Source organism: Channa argus, chromosome 21, assembly GCF_033026475.1.
Source record: "Channa argus isolate prfri chromosome 21, Channa argus male v1.0, whole genome shotgun sequence".
Classification (NCBI taxonomy): Eukaryota; Metazoa; Chordata; class Actinopteri; order Anabantiformes; family Channidae; genus Channa; species Channa argus.
In genome coordinates this window covers 13,772,214-13,795,056 of record NC_090217.1, presented here as the reverse complement: position 1 = coordinate 13,795,056, position 22,843 = coordinate 13,772,214, and the positions used below count along the sequence as shown (strand labels likewise).

Genomic DNA, 22,843 nt, shown 5'->3' with positions numbered 1-22,843 from the left:
AAACCGTCTGTCACAGTGGTACAAAACAATACGGTGATAATCTGTTCACGTTTTCTTTCTAGGCAGTAAACGTACGTTATTAAAAGTATTGCAACGAAGCATTCGTTTTCATTCACTAAATTTACACTTAGTTTCTATCTCAATATCCTCTCCCTTCATATTCGGGGACACTACTGATGTATGTATGCGGTACGCTGCACTGATGTGTAAAAGAAGTCAACAGATGCCAATTGATTTGTGATACAATTTTTATTTACAGGTAAACTTTTTTTCTTTTTCTTTTTTTTTTTAACAACCTGCAAATAAGGAAGTAGCAAGTTTCCAAGTGTGCCTGGAGGCAACACAACAACTCTCCCAATCTTGCTAGATGACGCTAGCACGCGAGCTAATGCGGCTACGAGACAAACAGACGACGTTAACTTTATTATACGAGTAGTGGCACCGCGTGAAACAAAACCAGTGGACTATTGTGTTTTTTCTACTTGATTGCGGTTAGCCGTCTCAAGCTATTGCTGGCTGTTTTGCTCAACCGACTTTCTTAGCTAACGTCAATGTTAGCTGCGCAACGCCGACTTAGCCATCCTTACATCAAATTAGCCGTATGCTAGTTTGCCCTTACCCCAATGAATGGGTTTTGTTACAAGAAGTGAGGACATTAGACTATGTTCGCTCACTACTACTAGCATCCTCCTACTTGTGGTTGGCATGTTAACAGTTGGTCGACATCTGTAGCCTGAAGAGTAAACTGTATTACGTTAGTTAACGGACATTATCAGCAAGACATAGAACTTAGCCAAGCGCGGAAAAGTTTATTGGAAATGCATTATAACGAAGAAATCATGCAACTACCCAGGTACATAAACATAGCAGTGTTAGCTTGCAAAATATAACATTGCAGTCAACGTTTTAAAAGCTGAGGTGTTTTCATTTTACGATCAAAAACCTCTTACAAATTCAGCGATCTGCACCCCAAGTGTTGACCTAACAGTTTATTTTGTGAGGCTGTGGACGTTGAGAAGGGATGATAACGTTACGGACTGACCCTGCCCTCCGTCCCAGGTAGGGACGAGGTGAAGAGTCCTCGGCCTGGCCCGGCCGCTGTTTACGAGTGATGGGAAAACATTGATCAGTATCTGCACGATTGTTATATTTTGCATGCATTTTCAGACGAGATTATGATTCGCCATTACGACTGTGATGCCCTGCTGTTGAAGTGATTTGGTGTTAAAAGATTTGAAGGACCATCATGGACACAGAGGAAGTTCCCCCAAGACGAAAATTACTGAAAACAACCATGGACTGCTGATCTCAACTAGGTTGATTTTATCCAATATTATTTTTGAAAGACCATTTCATTGGATCCACTCCAATATGTCTGGATTTGCAGAGTTTGCCCCCCCTCCTGAGTGTCCGGTTTTTGAGCCGAGTTGGGAGGATTTCTCGGATCCTTTAGGGTTTATCAATAAGATCCGACCTATTGCAGAGAAAACGGGCATATGCAAGATAAGACCACCGGAGGTAAACCTCTCATTTGATTTTAAACATTAATATTAAGTCTGCGAGTCTTGCTTGTTATGCTCGTAGGTAGCGTTGGTTTGATTTGGGCCTGCGTGAAACCTCCAATAGGCAACGACATTTATGTTACCAGTTGCCATTACCTCAAAAAAGGTCAAATAAGGCTTTATAAATTGCGGTCAAATATATGTATATGTATAAAACTTGGACAACACTGGCTTTTTTTTGTTTAGAAAGTTTTCCAAAGACAGAATGAATTGAAGAGGTTACGTTATATTTCGCTTGTTTTTGTTTTCCTGATGGCTAGCTAACTTACAGTACAATGATTGTACAGTGTTATCTGCCGAGATGCGACATTGGGCCACACGCAGGCCTTTAGCCCCTGTAAGACCATTTATGCTATATTTGTCATATGTCTAATGCATATAAAATCACTTTTACGTTTGATTTTATGGGACCGCTAACTGTTGGGGGATGTGTCTGTGTAGCCAACACAGCATTAATAACTATTCAGAATAAGCAATATTGCATAATTAAAATATCTTCAAGCAGGCAGTATTTGTGCACAGCTTACTATGAGTAGTGGTGATTTTTTTTTTTCATGAATAGGTTTTACAGTTACCTCACTCACTAGTAACCTTTAGCTACTGCTAATAGTTTATGTGTTTCAAGTTGTGTTATAGTTGCTCTTATTTCCTTACTGCTGATGATGCTGTGACACCAGTTAATGTTTTTTGTTTTCTTGTCTATCAGGATTGGCAACCTCCTTTCGCCTGCGATGTACGCAACTTTCGCTTTACTCCCAGAATACAACGACTGAATGAACTTGAGGTGAGTTTGGCAAGAAGATGCCTCATGCTGTCAAAACAATGATAAACCCACTTACTGCCTCATGTGTGGCTTTGTGAAGAACACAATAAGACATGACTGTATTTAATGTTGACTGACATCTATTAAGATTTGGATTGCATTCTGTTCTTTTAGTGTGTGTAAAGAGTTTAACTTAACTTAGAGAGGTATGGTTTAGTATCAAATGTAATATTCAGTTTGCCTGAGGTGGACAGCGTGCATGAGTGGGGTCCTCCTATACTGAGAATCTGTCCTCTCTCCTCCCTTTCTCCTGTTTGACAGGCCCTCACTCGAGTTAAGCTCAACTTTCTGGATCAAATCGCAAAATTCTGGGAGCTGCAGGGATCCAAGATTCGTTTCCCTCATGTAGAAAGAAAGATCCTGGACCTGTATCAACTCAGCAAGGTAGCGTAGGTTTTTGCGTAGTGTTTGTGTGTTAAATATAGAGCATTGCTTTTTTCTATATAGAGAGACAAATGTTTTGTATTGTTGCAAGATCCTTTGAAGATCTTAAAAACAAAAGACTATTTTAATGTTTTTATTGTTTATTTTTTGATGCTGAAAAATACAGGCTAATTTCTGGTTTATGCAAATTGCTAATAATCACTTCTGCACTTAAATTTATTGCTAGTAAATCTTTTTTTTGCAATTGACTGGTAAAAGTTGTTTAGACACATCGTGCAGGTAAAAATACTCAAATTGGACACCTGTTTCAGATTGTGTCTTCAGAGGGAGGGTTTGAGACAGTATGTAAAGAAAAAAAGTGGTCCACTGTAGCCAGCCGAATGGGCTTTCCACCTGGAAAAGGCACCGGGTCACTGCTGCGCTCCCACTATGAGAGGATCCTGTATCCCTATGAGCTTTTCCAGTCTGGAGCGACACTAACTGTGAGTGGTGCTAGCTGCTGTTTGTCTGTTTTTAATGTAGTTAGCTCTACAGTAGTAAAAATTATGCAACTGGCATGAAAATTGTAGTGTTGTAAATGTGCTACTAAACTAAATCATGTGGAAGCAAGGAAATATGCGTGTTTACTTCCAAAATAGCACATTAACGCAGAATTGTGTGGCAGCCTTTCCAAAACCTAATTTCCTTTCACCCACACTTTCCAATTAGGGCATTCAGAGACTTTATGATGAGGGAGATGATGGTGAGGAAGTAGATGAGGGAGTTGGTGAGGAGGCGGTGGAAGAGGAGGAGCAAGATGAAGAGGAAGAGAAGGAGAGAGATCAGGAGGGTGATAAAACACAAACCAAACAACGTCTTCTGCCTGAGAGACGCTCCAGGCGCATTAAGTCTGAGGTAAGACAAAATAAAACTCGATATTTCAGACAGTCATACTGCTAGTTGTAAATTTAATTTGTGTGAGTGCGGTGTTCCCACTCAAACAGTGGTGATTTTAATGTGGACACCTATGGTTTTTTCTCACTGCCCCTGTCCAGATTCAGGGTTGTCTAACTTTTTGCCTTTTATTGGGATGACTCTGTTTCACGGTATGCTGCTTATGTTGTTGCTGTGTTTATTTAGAGAGAAAACAAGGAGCCAAAAGGTCTTAAAATCTTTAGCACAAGTCCCAAGATGGTAGGCTTGGATATGGGGTCAGCTGGTAAGAATAATTTTTTGGTTGACCCTCATTGTTTCACATAACTAGACGTAACAACAAATCAGCTGTTGCTGTGAGTATTTGTCTTACATTTGCACTTTACCCTTTTACTCAGATGATGGGTTCAACAAGAAACAGCGTCACCTCAAAGCTCAGGCCTTCGCCATCAAAATGAGGCCCCGCAAGGAGACACTGGAGGTCAACTTTGTGAGTACCAGTTCATTGTTTCTGATATAGTGTCTGCTGTATTTTCGGAAAATGACCTGGCCATCCTATAACAACCCAGATCGACCTCTACCTCTGCCTGGTGTGCGGTCGCGGGGATGAGGAGGACCGACTCCTGCTGTGCGACGGCTGTGATGACAGCTACCATACATTCTGTTTGATCCCACCTCTGCAGGATGTGCCCAAGGGTGACTGGCGCTGCCCGAAATGTGTTGCTGAGGTAATGCTTGAACACTGTCCAAGCAGAATTCTCAAAGAAAGCTGAATGTGTTATTTGTTGCATAAAAAATTATTAAGATTTTCTCCAATCTGTTGATAATCAGATGTTCTAAAACAAAAAATACTAACAGATGTTACAACTATGTATTTCTTACAGGAGTGCAGTAAGCCCAGGGAAGCATTCGGCTTTGAACAGGCTGTAAGGGAGTACACCCTCCAGAGTTTCGGAGAGATGGCTGACCAGTTCAAGTCCGACTACTTCAACATGCCTGTACATGTGTGTAAAATCAGATTTTTAAATAAAAATATTGAAACTGTTGAATGGACAACAACAAATTTTATGGCAGGCCCACATCCAATTTTAGAAGTAAGAGGATATACAAGCTTCTCACAGGTTTTTGCTGTGAAACATCAAGACTTGAAGTTTCATAAGCTTCATTTTGTACCCCCCAGATGGTCCCCACAGAATTGGTAGAAAAGGAATTCTGGCGCCTGGTCAGCAGCATTGAGGAGGATGTCATTGTTGAATATGGAGCTGATATCAGCTCCAAGGAAGTGGGCAGTGGATTTCCTGTCAGGGATGGCAAGAGGAGAATACTGGGAGATGAAGAGGTGAATTATTTTCTTACAATCGGATGTTTAGTAAAGTATTTGAGATGAGGTTTTTAAAAGTTTTGGGTGTATTTGTAATGCAGGTTCATTAAGCAAAAACTTTTTTCTTATCAGGAGTATGCCAACTCAGGCTGGAACCTGAATAACATGCCAGTGTTAGAGCAGTCGGTGCTCACCCACATCAATGTGGACATCTCAGGCATGAAGGTACCATGGCTCTATGTGGGCATGTGCTTCTCCTCATTCTGTTGGCACATTGAAGACCACTGGAGTTACTCCATCAACTTTCTACACTGGTAAGACAAAGAACACAAGACCTTTTTACATTTCTCAGATGTACACCGATTTAATATTATGGAGTTATTGAAACAATTCCTATTCTGTTCTATTATATTCTATATAATAACAGGATGTAAATATTCTTAATGTTAATTTAGTGCTTTGTGTTTTTTTCTCCTTCAGGGGTGAACCAAAGACTTGGTATGGAGTACCGGCGTCTGCAGCGGAGCAGCTGGAAGCTGTAATGAAGAAGCTGGCTCCAGAACTGTTTGACTCCCAGCCTGACCTCCTTCATCAGCTGGTGACCATCATGAATCCCAATGTGCTCATGGAGCATGGTGTCCCTGTATGTAGCCAAGTCCTGAGGTTGATATTTGATTTGATTAAATGTTGCTGACACGGTATGTTGATTATTAATTGTGTGTGTATTATACCTCCCTTAGGTGTACAGGACCAATCAGTGTGCAGGAGAGTTTGTTGTGACCTTCCCTAGGGCCTATCACAGTGGTTTCAATCAGGGCTACAACTTTGCAGAGGCAGTTAACTTCTGCACTGCCGACTGGGTGAGTGGGGAGAGGGAAAGCAAATTCATCTACTAAGATAATTTTTTTGTTGTTGATTGTGGTTGTTCATCTTTTACACATACTTTTTGTCAGTTACCTATGGGTCGTCAGTGTGTGGCACATTACCGACGACTCCACCGCTACTGCGTCTTCTCCCACGAGGAGCTACTGTGCAAGATGGCTGCCGATCCAGAGAGCCTTGATGTGGAGCTGGCTGCTGCTGTTTTTAAGGAAATGGGTCATATGATGGATGAGGAGACAAAACTCAGGCGGGCTGTAGAAGAAATGGTGAGAGGAAATATTGTAATATGTTTATTTTTTAATCTGTTTACATGGCATGAGAAAGGTAAAGGCTCTCATTGCTTGTAACCCACAGGGGGTGCTTTCCTCAGACCAGGAGTTTTTTGAATTGGTTCCTGATGATGAGCGCCAGTGCCACAAGTGTAAGACGACCTGTTTCCTGTCAGCACTGACTTGCTCTTGCAGCCCCGATCGTCTGGTCTGTCTTCACCATGCAGCTGATCTTTGTGACTGTCCACTTGGTAACAAGTGTCTCCGGTAAGGTCTAAATATTATGGTGATACATTATTAGTTTACCTTTACTTGGCCAGAGTTGTTGCATTTGAAGGATATATCTGTATAATGTTAGGTATCGCTATGATCTGGAGGAGTTTCCATCCATGCTGTATGGGGTCAAGACACGAGCTCAGTCCTATGACACCTGGGCTAAAAGGGTCACCGAGGCCTTGGCTGCAGACCAAAAGAACAAGAAAGGTTTTAAGTACTTTATTGCTACTGCTATGAACTATTGCACAAAAAGTGTTTGTGTCCTTATATGATTGTTTTGTGTCTCACAGATCTTATTGAGCTCAAGGTTTTGCTTGAGGATGCAGAGGATAGGAAGTATCCTGAGAATGCTCTGTTCCGTCGCCTTAGGGAAATGGTCAAAGAAGCAGAGACGTGTTCCTCTGTAGCCCAGCTGTTGCTTAGCCGAAAGCAGAGGCACAGGTTAGTGGACAGTGATATACAGAAGCTTATTTAATGGGGCTAAAAATGTAATTTACTAATGATACAGCAGGGTCTTAAAGTACAGTTGAGCCAAAAAGCAAATGTCAGTATTTTTTTCCATTTGAAAATCAATACTGTAGCTGGTCAGGTTCAAAGGTAACTATAGTTGTCTTCTTTTTTCATATGTTTCTGAAGCTGTCGTCTGCGTTCTGAAACCAGTCGTAACCGCACCAAGCTGACAGTGGACGAGCTCAAGGCCTTTGTGGACCAGCTTTACAAGCTGCCCTGCATCATCAGCCAGGCCCGACAAGTAAAAGTTAGTCCCCTTTGTACCTGCTATGGCACGATAATGTGCACGTTAAGCCAAATTTCAAATTAAGCATTTATTCTTTTCTCTTTTCCCTTGTTTTCATTTTTCTCCAATAAAATCTGATCTTCATCATTTTTTTTTCATTTTTTTTTTCCTCTTCTCAATTTGCCTATTACTTTGTTTTTGGCAGGAATTACTTGAGAATGTGGAGGACTTCCATGAGCGAGCTCAGGTGGCATTATCCGATGAAATGCCTGATTCCTCCAAGCTGCAGGCACTGTTGGACCTGGGTGGGGGCCTTGATGTAGAGCTGCCTGAGCTGCCCCGACTTAAACAGGAGCTCCAGCAGGCTCGCTGGCTTGACGAGGTGGGCTCCTAACACTTGTTACCTGTTTGCATGGTTTAAAGAAGTTTTGCAATAAGGGTCTTGTGTAACACGTCATCCTCGTCTCATCCCAGGTGCGTATCACCCTGGCCGAGCCCCATCGGGTCACCCTGGAGCTGATGAAGCGGCTAATAGACTCTGGGGTGGGCCTTGCCCCCCACCATGCTGTGGAAAAAGCCATGGCTGAGCTGCAAGAGATCCTCACTGTATCAGAGAGATGGGAGGATAAGGCTCGGGTCTGCCTGCAGGCCAGGTAAGACTACACATTCACGTGTGCATTCATGTAAAAACCATGTAAAAACCTGCAAACCATACATTAAATGGCATAATGACCAAAAAAGTCTAGTCATTCTCATCAGTCCATCCTCCTGTAACACCAGGCCTCGACACAGCATGGTGACTCTGGAGAGCATTGTGCTTGAAGCTAGGAACATCCCAGCGTACCTCCCTAATATTTTGGCCCTCAGAGAGGCCCTGCAAAAGGCTAAGGAATGGACGGCCAAGGTGGAGGCCATCCAGACTGGCAATAGCTATGCTTACCTGGAGCAGCTGGAGAGCCTGTTGGCTAGAGGACGCTCCATCCCTGTTCGTCTTGATCCACTTGCCCAGGTGGAGTCTCAGGTGGCTGCAGCCCGAGTTTGGAGGGAGAGGACAGCACGCACCTTCCTCAAGAAGAACTCTACATACACACTGCTCCAGGTGGAGATTTGATGCTTGATATCCTAGTTTGGGTGGCTTTTCTGAAATGATGAAAACATAATCTGATCTGAACAAAACACTTGAAGTTTTATTTTTGTTGCATATTCTTGTGCCACTGCTTTCAGGTTCTCAGTCCTCGTGTGGATATTGGGGTCTATGGTAACAGCAAGAGCAAGAGGAAACGTGTCAAAGAGCTCATGGAGAAGGAGAGAGGAGGCTTTGATGCCGACACCCTAAGCGACCTAGAGGAGAGCTTCGAGGACGCACGAGACCCTTCCACTGTTGTAGCAGCCTTCAAAGCCAAAGAGCAGAAAGAAGTGGAGGCCATCCACTCACTGCGTGCTGCCAATTTAGCCAAGATGGCCATGGCAGACCGAATCGAAGAGGTCAAGTTCTGCATGTGTCGAAAGACAGCCAGCGGCTTTATGTTGCAGTGTGAGCTTTGTAAGGACTGGTTTCATGGCGCGTGCGTGCCTCTGCCTAAGACAGGATCTCAGAAGAAAGTTGGTGTTGGGTGGCAGAGTAATAGCAAAGACTCCAAATTTCTATGTCCCCTTTGTCAGCGATCAAGGAGGCCAAGGCTAGAAACCATCCTTTCGCTTTTGGTGTCGCTGCAGAAGCTGCCAGTGCGTCTGCCAGAAGGTGAAGCTCTTCAGTGTTTGACAGAGAGGGCAATGAGCTGGCAGGTATGCATAGGAATTACATGTTTTTAATTAGTGATGATAGCTTCTCAGGTCTGTGAAGTTTCCGCGGTTTGCTTATGATCTAAATACTTATACCTTAACTGTCTTTTCAGGACCGAGCACGTCAAGCACTGGCCACTGAGGAGCTGTCCTCAGCCCTGGCAAAACTGTCTGTGCTGAGTCAGCGCATGGTGGAGCAAGCTGCAAGGGAGAAAACTGAGAAGATTATAAATGCTGAGCTTCAGAAAGCTGCTGCCAACCCCGACCTACAGGTAGATTAGATGATGAATAATTTTACATTTCTGTTTTAATACTACAAAACTTTAGGTTGTAGTCTGTTGTTTCTACCAGGGGTTTGAATATAAATAGGACAGGGCACTAATGTGCAACATGGCTTTCACCTAAAACGTGAAGAGTGATAGAAATGTGTGTGTGTGTGACTTATGTCCTAATAATTATCCAAAACATTAGCGACCCTATTTACATGTCTGGGTTATTTCCCCTTCCCAGGGACACATTCAGACTTTTCAGCAGTCCGGTTTCAGCAGAGCCACATCACCCCGCCAATCTGTGGACTACGATGACGAGGAGACAGACTCGGATGAGGACATCAGAGAAACCTACGGCTATGATATGAAAGTATGTGAGGACACAAAGAACCCACTTACCTGATGATGTTGTTGAGACTTCTCAAATCTATGCTCTCTGTTCATATTTTCTGCAGGACCCAGGTGAAGTGAAGCCCTACCTGTTCTGTGATGAGGAGATTCCTGTAAAGTCAGAGGAGGTGGTCAGCCACATGTGGCCCGCTGCCACTCCCTCCTTTTGTACTGAACACGCCTACTCCTCAGCTTCAAAGTCCTGTGTGCAAAGTGAGGTTGCATTTACTTTACATTATTCAGAGTTTTTGTTTGTTGTTTAAGTTTTCATCTACATCGTTTCTTACTTAAAATATAAAAATTTCAGATCTAGGCACACCCAGAAAACAGCCCAGGAAGACCCCTCTGGTCCCTCGCAGCCTAGAGCCACCAGTGCTTGAGTTATCTCCACAGGCTAAGGCCCAGCTGGAGGAGCTGATGATGCTGGGAGACTTGCTGGAGGTGTCCCTGGATGAGACCCAGCACATCTGGAGGATTCTGCAGGCCACACACCCGCCCCCTGAAGAGAGATTCCTGCAGGTCATGGAGGTAGGCAGGTCATTGATTGCACAACCTAATTGTGCAACTGGTCACCGTGACAAATACTAGAAAGTGACTTAAAATTTGAAATATGTTATAATTTATTGCTCTTTTTATAGTTACAGATCAATTTACTAAAAACATGTCTGCGGTGAGTACAGAGTTAGAGATTCGTTTTTTTTTATCGTTCTGCTTTTTTTGCTACAGCCTGAGGATTCTCTGATGGAAAAGCCTCTGAAGATTAAGCTTAAAGATTCAGAGAAGAAGAGGAAACGCAAGTTGGAAAGAGCTGAGCACCACCACATGATAATGGCTGCTGCCATCGCTGGCGGGGCCTCAGCGATGGGCGAAATGCGACCTGCCAAATCAAAAGAACTGAAAAGGGTCGGCTTAGAACTCGGCCTGGGTAGGAAATCCAAGAAAAAGAAACTCAAACTTAACCTGGACAAGAACCGAGAGATGAAGCAGCTGGCCAAACGTCTAGCCAAGGAAGAGAAGGAGAGAAAAAGGAAGGAGAAGGCTGCCGCCAAGGGAGAGGCCATAAGGGAGGGACTAGAGAAGAGAAAGGAAAAGAAGATTCTTGACATTCCCTCCAAGTATGACTGGTCTGGAGCAGAGGACTCCAATGATGAGAATGCTGTGTGTGCAGCCAAGAACTGCCAGAGACCCTGCAAAGATAAGGTCAGAAAAAAAAAGGCACAAGGAGTGAATAGTGATGATTACAGAAGCAGCTATAAATTACCTAGAATTAACTGAGGTAACATGTAATAATGTACATAAGTAAATGGGTTTACATAATTATCTTTTATTTACATAGAATTATTTACTATATTAAAAAATAAAATACTAATGAGGCTACAATAAAAATAAAACACAGAATCCTGTGTTGTCAACAATGAAATGTTGCCAAAGATCAACTGTTACGACAGTATTGCTTTGCCACAGTCTGATGTGCCAGTGAATCGGTGAACAAAGCAGTTTGGTTTGTTAGTTTTGTTTAGTTTTTCCAGTTTATCACCCTTATGTTTTGTGTTGCAGCAGTAGTATTTACTGCGTGTGGCATCAAGCTTGTAATATTCACATTTTTCCTAAATATATGCACTGCTTTCATATCACATATCACATTTATTCACTTGTCTTTGTCCACTGTTGTATTTCACTGGGAAGCTGAAGTGTTCTCAAAAATAAGATTTTAATGAATTCAGAGGATCAACTAGCTTTGGCCAGTTATTTACATTGACCTTAATGTCTGCTTGCCAGAAGATTGGCTACACTAAGTGTACTGTGTATTAACTCGGTTTGTAAGCTTCAGTCCGTCATTCAATACGTTTGTGGAAAAAATCAAAAAGAAGCCTGCCATTTATTTTGTAAAAATGGCCTTTGGTACATGTCTGCTAAAAATACAAAATTCTATACCACAGCAAGTAATTATTATTTTCCTTATTTTCAGATATTGTTGTGTTTATAAAGTGTCAGAACGTATAAAAGTAGTGACAAATTGCCATTAGTTTCCTAAAGTACCAAACAGCAAATCCTTATAAGTACAGCAACAGGAAGCAGCTTACATGATTTATTTTGTGAAATTCCTAATATAATATAAATACATAAATATAAATATTGAATAATTAAACATCTACGTAAGAATTTGCACAGAATGTATTTTTGTTCTGATCCTTAATACTTACATTTAGGCTTGACAACTGCAAACCACAGATTACAAAGATCTGCACACACCAGGGGGTTAAATTATAATACTGAATTTCTACACACTCTACCCTAGAAATAAAAATTTTGCCAGGGAGCATGTTTATGCTTTCATTCTGCATTTGTTACGCTTACAAACCCCACAGTAAATTGTGTCAAATAACATAAGGTCTGTGACTCTGTTCCCTTTTTTTTCTTAATGCTCACTCCCACGTCTGTTTTTTTCTCCATGGGTATTTCCAGGTAGACTGGGTGCAGTGCGATGGCGGCTGTGATGAGTGGTTCCACCAGGTGTGTGTGGGTGTGTCATGTGAAATGGCTGAGAATGAGGACTATATCTGCATCGACTGCTCCTGCAAGGCAACCGATGTAGGCGGAGGGATGACTGTAGAGTCGGTGTCGGCGGCAGAGGAAAGCGTTATAGTGATGGCAACATCGATTTGCAGTGGGAGTGCACAGAGTCTACCCTCGTCCTCTGTTGTGGCATCGTGGTCCCATACTTCCTCCACCTCCCACCTAAATCCAGCAACTTCACATCATCAGCAGCAGCAAGAGCAGGAGCCTCAGCAGGGCAGTTAGCACTAAAACGTGCGACGGACTGACTTTTAATACTGTACCTCACACAACAAGCATAACAGAAAACCAGTATCCAGGCTATCGTTTCAATCTGTCAACATGTACAACATAGAGCGTCTGTTGGAAAGAATAACTTTTTGTGAATGAGCTTTGGTAGAAGAGAGGGCATAAAGTATCTGGATTATAGAGCACAAGGGGGAAAAACTGATGGCTGCTTGCATCTGGATGAGACAGTCAAGTCCTAATTTCACCCTGTGGTTCCAGCACAGACGTGTCCTTTCTGCAAGTGCTAAGATGTGTTGAAAAGGTTGGTAGTGCACAAAACTAGCCCTCATACTGCCGTTTTAGGTGTAGAAACATGCACCAGCTACTTCCTGGTCCTCCTTTCTTTACAATAACAAGCCATTTGCACACATACTTACAGACACATACTTACTCCAGCTGTTGAATTCAGTACAAATAGGCAAATATGTTCCCAGGTGTTTTACTGGACATCCTGAACCTCTGTCTGGCCCTTTCAGACAGTAACTTCTCAATATGTAGAACTCCCGACTAGGAAAAACAAATGTTTGTAATGTAGTGGAATTTATTTATAATGTACATAGCTTTTAAGCAGTTAAACAAATGGATTGTGGCTTTTTTGGTTTCTCACCTTTAATAAACTATTCCTAGTCAAATGATTGATAAATGTATATTTGTGTATTGTGATTTTTTTCACATGGTTATAAAAAGAATGTCTTTTAAAAGAACACAATTTTAGAAAAAGAAATGAATTGTTTTTTATTTTCTAATTTATTTTGTTTGGTCCTTATTTAAATCTTTCAGAATCTGATTTCTAGTAGGAAAACTTGTATTTTTTAATTTTAATATATTTAAGCAGATATATAAATATGGAGTATTTTAAGGTGATTAACCTCTATCTGAGTAATTCATTGTCACTGAGGAGAAATATGGATGTCTCAAGAGGCAGCAAGGCACCAACAAAATAAACTGTAATGACACATAGCAGAGCAGATGTTATGTAGTCGATTATCTCACGACATTACATTTGACCACTGGCTGTGTGTTGTCAGCTTTTCTGTCACCAGCAACCCAATGCAGATGCATGTCTTTATCAGAAACGAAATACTGTACATGCATTCCAAAATCTGAAGCTCAGTATGAAGGTGATTTTAAACAGTCTGTTTCTGTTATCTGTAGGATTTTCCAGAAGGCTCACAAATAATCCTATCATCCAGTTTCTTTGCTTTAGGTGGTAACTAACAGTTTTGGACTGGTCCACTGTAATCCTACAGTATTATTATGTTGCGCCTCATTTTAACTCTGGCGCCATGATATGTGATGTACTTGACACTGAAGGGGGAAGGCAGAAGAACCGAAAGCAGAGGCTGGCCTAAGTGTAGCATTACAGCCCCCCGCCCCTCACTGTAGTCACGTTAAATACTAAAACTTGAGCTTTTAACTGAGGAAAATCTCCAGAGACAACACACCAATGAAAGGTAAGCCATGTATGTCAGCAACATTTTTAGTTCAAAATAGAATCGGATTATTGTCATTGATTCTACTGCTTGACTAGTGTCTGTTTATATTTAAGGTAAAAATTTCACTTCACTTGAAATGGACATTCATATTGTATACAAAGCTCAGTTTATGTTTTCTGTTAAATTTGGATTTTTTTTTTTTAACACATTCGGTTAGTTGCCGATGGGAGTTGGAACTTTCTTTTATGGCTTAATGCAATTATCTCCAAATACATCAACTACCACTACTAGCTTCTATAACTTACTGCAACCCTCCTCCTTGTCTGGTTTGTAGCAGACACTGCCAAATCAGACCTACCTAATGGCTCTGGCCGAGCCAAGGACCTGCTGCCAACGCCAGAGGAGAAAATGGAGGAGCGGGGCCAGTGGAGCAACAAGTTAGAGTTCATCCTGTCAGTCGCTGGTTCCATCATTGGGCTGGGCAACGTGTGGCGTTTCCCCTACCTCTGCTACAAAAATGGAGGAGGTTAGTGGAAGATGAAGGAGTAAATACATGAGCGTTTGCCACGTCAAATTATAAACTGCTGACATATGGAGTAGTAAGCTGGCTCGCCAGTCTCATGCTCGGAGAATTCAAGTCGACCATGCAGTGTATTAATATTCGTAAAAGTCTCATTAACAAGAACTAAAAACAGAAGGACAACAGGAATCTTAACAAACCAGTTACCTCCTGAAGTATTTATATATATTTTTTTTTGTATGTTTGAAGGGTTTGCGTAGTTGCTAAATCAGACGCCCCTCTCCCTCCATGGGGTGGCAGGGTCAGAGTTCAGGACTGAGAAGGGTCAGACAGCTGTTGTTGCTTCTTACTCACAGCAGCTATCCCTGCATACAGGCGGAAATCTGAGTGCACCAAACATCCTCGGCCACCCAACGGGACATCAACACAAAATCCGAAAGAGAACAGCAGTGACTCATTAAAAATGTTACATGTCCACAAAGGAGCTTATTTCTCCCTATTAAGATTTATAATAACATCAAGCAACATATTTTTTCTTTCATACAGTAATATTATTTTATTGTACACAAAATATTAGGTCACCTATTATGCAAAGGGTATATGATGCAAGGAGAAGCTGTATGTTAAGTTAGAATTGAAACAAGGTTCACACAGTCTTAAAAACAATCTACTTTCTCAATAATTATCCTGACAATGACTAAACAAGCCTCTACTTACATCTTCTGTTGAATGGGAGTCAACATAGCCTGCCTGCTGAAATCATGGTACTAGCTTTGACACCTCGTAGCCTGAATCCTTTCTCTTTTATACCATAGGTGCATTTCTCATTCCCTACCTGATCTTCTTGTTTACCTGCGGTGTTCCTGTCTTCTTTCTGGAGACAGCTCTGGGCCAGTACACCAGTGAAGGAGGCATTACATGCTGGAGAAAAATCAGTCCCTTGTTTGAAGGTAAGGAGGACCAGTGTATTACTGTCATAAAGAGATGGCTTCAACAGGCCTGCAGAGGACAGACCCAGGGGCCCAACGGGTTAAAAAAAGGATTTAGAGACACTATACAGAGCCACAGAGTCAAAACAACAGCAAGATGCAAAACTACCACAGAGATACAAATGACCACAATGCATTTAAAACCTAAATTATTTAATATGAAAGAAACAACCAACAACAAAGAAACATAACAGTATGAAACCTTCAAACCAGTTACAGACTCAAAATGACTACAAAACACATTGAATATGAGTTAAGCTAATTCAATAGATTTTGAATTCAGAGGGTCATTGTCTCCATGGCTTCCACTATCATTGTGTGAAAACATACATTTCACAGATTTCTGCATAGTACCAGAACTTTTTTATGCTGGGTTTTGTAATTTATTTTTATGTCTTGCACTTTTTAAGATTTACTGATATTCACATAGCATAAGTAGAAAACTACTTGGAAAAGGTAAATTTGATTATTAAACATTATTTATTGGATGATTTATATATTTAAATGTACAACCCTATTTCGAAAAACGTTGGGAAGATGTGTAAAATGTATATAAAAACGGAATGCAATGATTTGCAAATCTCATTAACCTGTATTGTAACAATATAAAAATATGCTCTTAGCTGTCCCAGATATTTGCAGACAGTTGTTAAAAGAACAATCATACAACTTTTTTGAGATGTGTTGCTTCATTCAAATTCAAAATGAGCCAATATTTTCCACAAAATAGTAAAATGTCTCAGTTTCAACATCTGTGATATGTTGTTTATGTTCTATTGTGAATAAATACGAATAAATGTAAACCTTACATTTTACACATCTTCCCCACTTTTTTGGATTTGGGGTTGTAATCTGCAGGTCTTGGCTATGGCACCCAGGTGATAGTGACCCTGTTAAACTTCTACTACATCATTGTATTGGCCTGGGGAATTTTCTACTTGTCTTTCTCCTTCTCTTGGAACCTGGCGTGGTCATCCTGCAACAACACATGGAACACAGGTAACAAATGTGCATCAAAATACAGTGGAGATTCTTGCCAGTGTCTTACAGTCATGAACCTCTGTATTTTGTTCTTTTACCACAGAAAACTGCGTGGAGTTTCAGAGAAGAAACACTTCAATAACGCCAGCAATCAACATAAATGCTACATCTCCTGTTATGGAGTTCTGGGAGTGAGTGTTCCAATAGCCCAACCTCCTCAATGAAATGCTAATAAAACAATAATGACATTTCTGTACCAACTTTGTTGTTTCTTTCGCTTCTCTGCAGGCGACGAGTTCTGAGGATTTCCTCGGGCATTGACCATATGGGCTCTCTGAACTGGGACCTTGCCCTGTGTCTGTTCATTGCATGGGTTATGTGCTACTTTTGCATCTGGAAGGGAGTGAAATCTACAGGAAAGGTGGGTAAGAGGTGATTCAGAGTTTTGTCCTGATCTGCACCTCAGTGAGAGCATAAACGTAAAAGGCCAGATAAAACCTTTTTAAATCAACATGTTTGATTTACCAAGAACAGTTCTAGGGCACATTGAGCACGACATCTCTTATTTTTGACATGTTTTTTGTTTCCATAGTCAACTTCAACTTGTATGTGTCTACATAGGTGGTCTACTTCACTGCAACCTTCCCCTATCTGATGTTGACTGTGCTGCTGGTCAGAGGGCTCACCCTGCCTGGTGCTGGTATTGGCATTCAGTTCTACCTTTACCCTGACCTGGGGCGACTGGCAGATCCACAGGTACTGTCCTCTTTCACAGACAACAAAATCTTTTCCTTTAAAGTTTACTGTATATTAGTATGAGAAGTTAGCACTGCTGCCTCTCAACTAAAATGTTGTGGGTTCGCATCCGTGCAGGCTGTGGCCTTTCTGTGTGGAGTTTGCATGTTCTTGCGTGGGTTTACTGGGTACTCCGGTATCTTCTGACAGACCAAAGACATGCATGTTAGGTTAATGGGTGACTCTTAATTATTCGTACGTGTGAATCTCTGTCTTTGAATCTCTATGCTGGCCGTGAGATAGACTGGGGTCCTGTTCATGGTGTACCCCGCCTCTCACGCAATGACTACTAGGAGAGGCCCCAGCCCCCCCAGCAACCTTAAACATGATAAGCGGTTGATGATAATGGATGGATGGATGGATTGATCGTATGATGATGATGATGATGTGATTACCCTCTAGCTTTTGAAAGAATCCTCTTTCATTCAAAATCACAACATCCCATTGTGGGTGTTGGTGTTCTGCTCCCCACGGACAAGGGCACACAAGGTGCTGGTATCCTGTGGCTCTCTGCTGGAGAGTCTAGTTTCTGCTGGGTCCATCTGCTCTCTGTGAAGGAGGCAGAGAACGCAGGGATCAGATGCAAGGCCAAGACACCACTGGGACTGTCAACATGAGCCCCATCAGGAAAGACAAGACAAGAGAGTTTTAAGTGAAGTTCCCATATTAGCTCCAATTACATGATGTTAATTTCTGTTATTATTGAATTGTCTCTATTTGGTGTGCACTGCATGTATTATTACCTTAATTTCAGTAGCTTGTTAACTTTTAAATGTTTTTTATGTTAGGTGTGGATGGATGCTGGCACCCAAATCTTCTTTTCCTACGCTATCTGTTTAGGGTCACTGACAGCTCTGGGGAGCTACAACAAATACAACAATAACTGCTACAGGTGTGTGCAATAAGCAGTATCCTTTCCATTCTACATCCACGCTTTCTCCAATACAAAAATAATAATTTTTAAGATTTCGTTTAAAAAAATCATTCTGTCAACGAAAGATTCAAATCCGAAAACTAAATTTGATCTATGCTGAAAAATCTTACTCAAATATCATAAAGTATAACACTTGTTCAACCATATGTTGCAGAGATTGCCTGGCGCTGTGCTTACTTAACAGCGGCACCAGTTTTGTGGCAGGCTTTGCAATCTTCTCCATCCTGGGTTTTATGTCTTATGAACAGAATGTTCCTATCTCAGAAGTGGCAGAATCTGGTGAGGCTCTCATAAAGCAACAGCAACATATGAGTTTAGCATTAAGGCATTATTTATTTTATCATTTGAAGTCATCAGTTTCTTTTTCCTTGGTTTGGAACAGGTCCTGGCCTGGCCTTCATAGCCTACCCCCGTGCTGTGACCATGATGCATTTCTCTCCTCTGTGGGCCGCCCTTTTCTTTATCATGATTGTTTTTCTGGGGCTAGACAGCCAGGTAGAAGGTTCCTCACTACATACATTAACAGTGACACTTATTGTTAATACAGTATCCTAAAAAAATCTGTGTCTCCTTTTCTTGTCCTTATCTGTCTATATTCCTATCCTGACTAGTTTGTGTGTGTTGAGAGCCTTGTGACAGCTATTGTCGACATGTACCCTGCTGTGTTTCGTCAAAAAAACCGCAGGGAGCTCTTCCTTTTAGTGGTCGTCCTCTTCTCTTTCTTCATGGGCCTCATCATGCTGATGGAGGTAGGGGTCAGGTCTGTTTTCACTCAGCATATTTTGTGTCCGCAGTAAAAAAAAAAATAATTTAAACATGTAAAACTATAACCACTGAAACCATAGACTAAAGAAATTACTATTAGACACACACATAGATTCGAAATAAAAATGTTACGCCGGGAGTTGCAGCTGGTAGATGGATGCTTTGTTCTGCTGAAGCAAACTCTTACAAAGTTAAACATATTTGACATGGTTTCACCTCTGCACAGCTGGAAACATGAATGCTCTGCAGAGGTGTCAACAAGTCATCATTTTGTAAGTACAAGCAACTCAAAGGTTTTGTGCAACACGTCTGATGTAAGTCTCAAGTGCTGTTATGCAGTGCGTCTAGTCTTAAATCTGAGGTCTTTATGTGTTGGGCTTCAGTGTTTCGAGTTTCTTTAAGTGCATTATTATCCATGTCAATTTTGTGTTTTAATAATAATTCCACTAATTAACCTACTGTAAATGCTATGTTTAATTATGCAAGCTAGATTGTGTAGTCAATTCAAACAAGGTTATGCAGCCTAAATGTGGCTGTTTTGTGGGAAGACACCACGAAGCAATTTTTAGTGCCTATCCTCTTTAACATACCTCACATTTATCAAGATGAAAATAGAACATACTCCATGAGGCACATAAAATGAATATAACTATTAGGTAAATCTTGAGAGAATCTTAGTCAATGCATTTGGATTGAAAAGAAATTATTTGCAGATCAATACAGCAGATCAATTATTCTATTATATTTTTGCCTCATTGCTGTGCGTCTTTCACTCTCTCTGTAGGGGGGCATGTATGTCTTCCAGCTCTTTGATTATTATGCAGCCAGTGGCATGTGTCTTCTCTTCATGTCCATCTTTGAGACTGTCTGCATTGCATGGGTCTATGGTAAGCTTTGATCAAATATACAATGTAAGTGTTTCCAATACACAGTGCTATTTTTTTCAGATGAACTTGAAGAATGTTTGTCCTAATTTGTCATTCAGTCATACAGATGCAAGTTTTAAGGTGGAACATAGTAAGTAATGTATTAACGTTGTTTTTTCAGGTGCAGATCGCTTTTATGACAACATTGAGGACATGATTGGCTACCGCCCGGGGCCTTACATCAAGTACTGTTGGTTGTTCTTCACCCCAGCCACTTGCATTGTGAGGATCAACAAACTCACTAAATTGACAAAGGCCAAGCACAACTGAGGCTCTGTCCTCTTAAAGAAATGAAAATGAATAAGCTGGTACTTTGAACACCAATAGTAATATTTGTCTGCTTTTCTCTCCAGGGTACATTTGCCTTCTCCCTTATCAAATACACTCCTCTAAAGTACAACAATGTGTATGTGTACCCATGGTGGGGTTATGCCATTGGCTGGTTGCTCGCTCTTTCTTCCATGGTCTGCATTCCTCTTTGGATTGTGTACAAGATCAGCACCACCCAGGGGACACTCCATGAGGTAATGTTGATCTGTAAAGCAGTTTGTAGTTTAAAAGTGAGTTAGGAGCTGTTACCATATTTAGTTCATTTCATACCTTTTAACCTTGGATGACAAGTTTAGTTTTAAATTAACCTATATAGTACTGTAGTATTCACGCCAATCAAAGACCTTAAGAGACTTGTCTTGAAGTTACTATAGATTGGTCTTGGCTGGTTGTAGGTTGGAATGTTCTTCAAGGACCTCTCTACATTTTGTTGAATTCAGTCTCTCTGTTCCTACTGCTCATATGCACTCATATAGCGATATGCTGCCACCACCATTCTTCACTGCTAGGGATGTTGGGATCCAGTTGATAAGCAGTATCTGGTGTACCAGATATAATGTGTGAAGTAATGCACATAGGGTTCAGTTTCTGTCTCATTACACCTGAAAATAGGACACACCTCCAAAGGTGGTTGAGAATGACAGAGCTAAGATCCTGTGGGACTTCCAGATACAGACTGACAAACTGGTAATGGCCGACCAACCTGACATAGTAGTTGTGAACAAACAGAAGAACAAGGCTGTAGTGGTAGATGTAGGAATCCCAAGTGATAGCAACGTCAGGAAGAAGGAACAAGAGAAGCTTGAGAAATACCAAGGGTTAAATAAGGAGTTAGAAAAGATGTGGAAGGTGAAGTTAAAGGTGGACACTGGGTGTGTGTGTGTGTGTGTGTGTGTGTGTGTGTGTGTATATATATATATATATATATATATATATATATATATATATATATATATATATATATATATATATATATATATATATATATATATATATATATATATATATATATATATATTACAGGCCTCAAATTCTTAAAGCATCATTTATTGTTGTTACTATCTGATTGGTAGACTAAATGGCAGAAGGAAATCTACAAAACAATATACTGTGCAAACAATGAATACTTTCTAAAGCAACTGTACACAATATACACTAAAAGTAGCTCTCCCAAAAATTAAAGGATTTCTGATCATGTTTCTTTTTTTTGGGTTTTTTTTTATTTTTAATAGCGGATCCAGCTGCTTATCACACCATCTGATGATTTACCAAAGACCAAGAGGGAGCAGGAGAAGTTACTGGCCATCTTTGCTCCTGAGGGAGATGCTCCTGTGACTAGAAATGGCTACTTTCCTGTGTCAGAGACAGACTCCAACCTATGAGGTTTTGTTTGGGAGAGACACAAGTGTTTTTGGTTCCATTTTTGATGTGCTGCTTCTTTTCTCCATCCCCAGATAGCTACAGCAAAGAAAAGACTTACTTTACGAGAATGACCCTGGAGATAATAGGCCTTCAGCATAGGGTTTGATATTGCCTGTACATTCCAGGGATAGCAGTTATATGATAAAAGAAGAACAAAGAAAACTGAAATTAAGAAGTAGTTTGGTAGCTATTGAATTAGTTGGAGGGGACAAGACTATGTATTAGGCAAAATGGATTTTCTCTATTTGGACTTCATTAATGCATTAGAATATATTCTTCAGCTCTGCATTTCATACAGTATATGTAAATGTAGAGCAGCTTAAACTGAAGGTCAGCTGAAATGTATGCATCATCCTTAGAAATAAATTCTATAATAGATGTTAATGGCATTTGATTCAGTTACGGGATAGATAGCTGTACAGATTGCACACATGTTTAAAAGTAAATGTTACCCTCAGCATTAAGAATAGATTTTATGCTAATTATGCAACAAAATGAATAATATTATAAGTCGACTATTTCATAGGGCATAAATAAGAAGTGGGATACATTTACGTTAATTACCTCCTTATATACAGTATTGTATTACCATAACGAAGTGTGAAATGTTTTTCTATTTGTATTTACAGAAATGTACATGTACGTGTACTGAAACTATAGAATGGCAGTGAAAAGTATATTATATCACTGTAGCAGTGCACCAGCTTTAACACTAACAGTATATACAATGTAATTTTTTGATTTGTACAATAACACAACATGACTGTACAAATAAATGTGAAGCTTGTATGTTTTTAATAAACATGCACATTTTAATGTCTTGAAGCATTTTACCACTGTGTAAGCATAATTTATTATCTTACTAATTAAGATACTAAGGTGTTATTCAAATTTGTAATAGAAATATCCCCTTGTGAACTGTAATGATGAAGTTTGAATGGCATGACCTGGCATGAAAAGAAAACAGTGGTTTATGATAAATCATGATAACACTTTGCATTGTGTATGCTGCTTGAGTTTTGAGTGTCTTTAAATCTGTCTCTCCCCCAGTTTTATGGAAATGCAATACTAATATTCTGGAGAAAATGGTTAAGGTAATAATCTTACACCTCATATTTTCTACTGAGCTCATTGAAGATGTTAAAAATATCAAACTATAAAATGGCCAGAGAAAGAGGTGGTTTTTTTTTTTAATGGGACAGTTTCTTAGACATCAAGTAGGACGTGCAGGTACAATGATGGAGCAATTTTGGGGAACATTTCTAGAATCATATTGCCAATGGGTGTCATGCTTC

The 22,843-nt window shown here is 40.6% G+C and overlaps 2 protein-coding genes across 4 annotated transcripts; both read left to right on the top strand.

Annotated features, from left to right (window-relative positions):
• The first annotated feature begins 326 nt into the window (after nt 1-326).
• kdm5a (lysine demethylase 5A) lies at nt 327-13,097 on the top strand. 2 transcript variants are annotated; one of them, XM_067489977.1, is made up of 28 exons: nt 327-1,518; nt 2,269-2,346; nt 2,647-2,769; nt 3,081-3,251; nt 3,478-3,663; nt 3,889-3,967; nt 4,080-4,171; nt 4,251-4,409; nt 4,566-4,775; nt 4,862-5,020; nt 5,135-5,316; nt 5,483-5,645; nt 5,743-5,862; nt 5,956-6,150; nt 6,239-6,420; nt 6,512-6,636; nt 6,720-6,870; nt 7,066-7,186; nt 7,371-7,547; nt 7,640-7,818; nt 7,946-8,264; nt 8,390-8,950; nt 9,061-9,219; nt 9,458-9,586; nt 9,672-9,819; nt 9,914-10,134; nt 10,333-10,806; nt 12,073-13,097. In XM_067489977.1, exons 1-28 carry the CDS (start codon nt 1,372-1,374, stop codon nt 12,406-12,408), a joined length of 5,346 nt encoding a protein of 1,781 aa, XP_067346078.1. In that variant the 5' UTR covers nt 327-1,371; the 3' UTR covers nt 12,409-13,097. The 2 variants fall into 2 exon arrangements, with proteins under 2 accessions (XP_067346078.1, XP_067346079.1); XM_067489978.1 differs by having other exon boundaries at nt 328-1,518; nt 4,566-4,685.
• On the top strand, nt 12,573-22,545 carry LOC137106542 (sodium- and chloride-dependent GABA transporter 2-like). 2 transcript variants are annotated; one of them, XM_067489980.1, is made up of 16 exons: nt 12,573-12,712; nt 13,644-13,904; nt 14,221-14,412; nt 15,222-15,356; nt 16,254-16,394; nt 16,480-16,567; nt 16,665-16,797; nt 16,998-17,132; nt 17,960-18,063; nt 18,260-18,384; nt 18,488-18,600; nt 18,717-18,854; nt 19,655-19,757; nt 19,918-20,018; nt 20,150-20,320; nt 21,359-22,545. In XM_067489980.1, exons 2-16 carry the CDS (start codon nt 13,898-13,900, stop codon nt 21,506-21,508), a joined length of 1,836 nt encoding a protein of 611 aa, XP_067346081.1. In that variant the 5' UTR covers nt 12,573-12,712; nt 13,644-13,897; the 3' UTR covers nt 21,509-22,545. The 2 variants fall into 2 exon arrangements, with proteins under 2 accessions (XP_067346081.1, XP_067346080.1); XM_067489979.1 differs by having other exon boundaries at nt 13,644-13,913.
• The last annotated feature ends 298 nt before the right edge of the window (nt 22,546-22,843 follow it).

Coding starts and splice junctions, on each gene's coding strand:
- kdm5a (XM_067489977.1), top strand. CDS start 1,372: ATGTCTGGATTTGCAGAGTTTGCCCCCCCTCCTGAGTGTCCGGTTTTT. Junction 3,664..3,888: donor CCAGGCGCATTAAGTCTGAG/GTAAGACAAAAT, acceptor GTGTTTATTTAG/AGAGAAAACAAGGAGCCAAA. Junction 6,151..6,238: donor GGCGGGCTGTAGAAGAAATG/GTGAGAGGAAAT, acceptor TGTAACCCACAG/GGGGTGCTTTCCTCAGACCA.
- LOC137106542 (XM_067489979.1), top strand. Junction 15,357..16,253: donor AATCAGTCCCTTGTTTGAAG/GTAAGGAGGACC, acceptor TGTAATCTGCAG/GTCTTGGCTATGGCACCCAG. Junction 17,133..17,959: donor GGCGACTGGCAGATCCACAG/GTACTGTCCTCT, acceptor TTTTTATGTTAG/GTGTGGATGGATGCTGGCAC.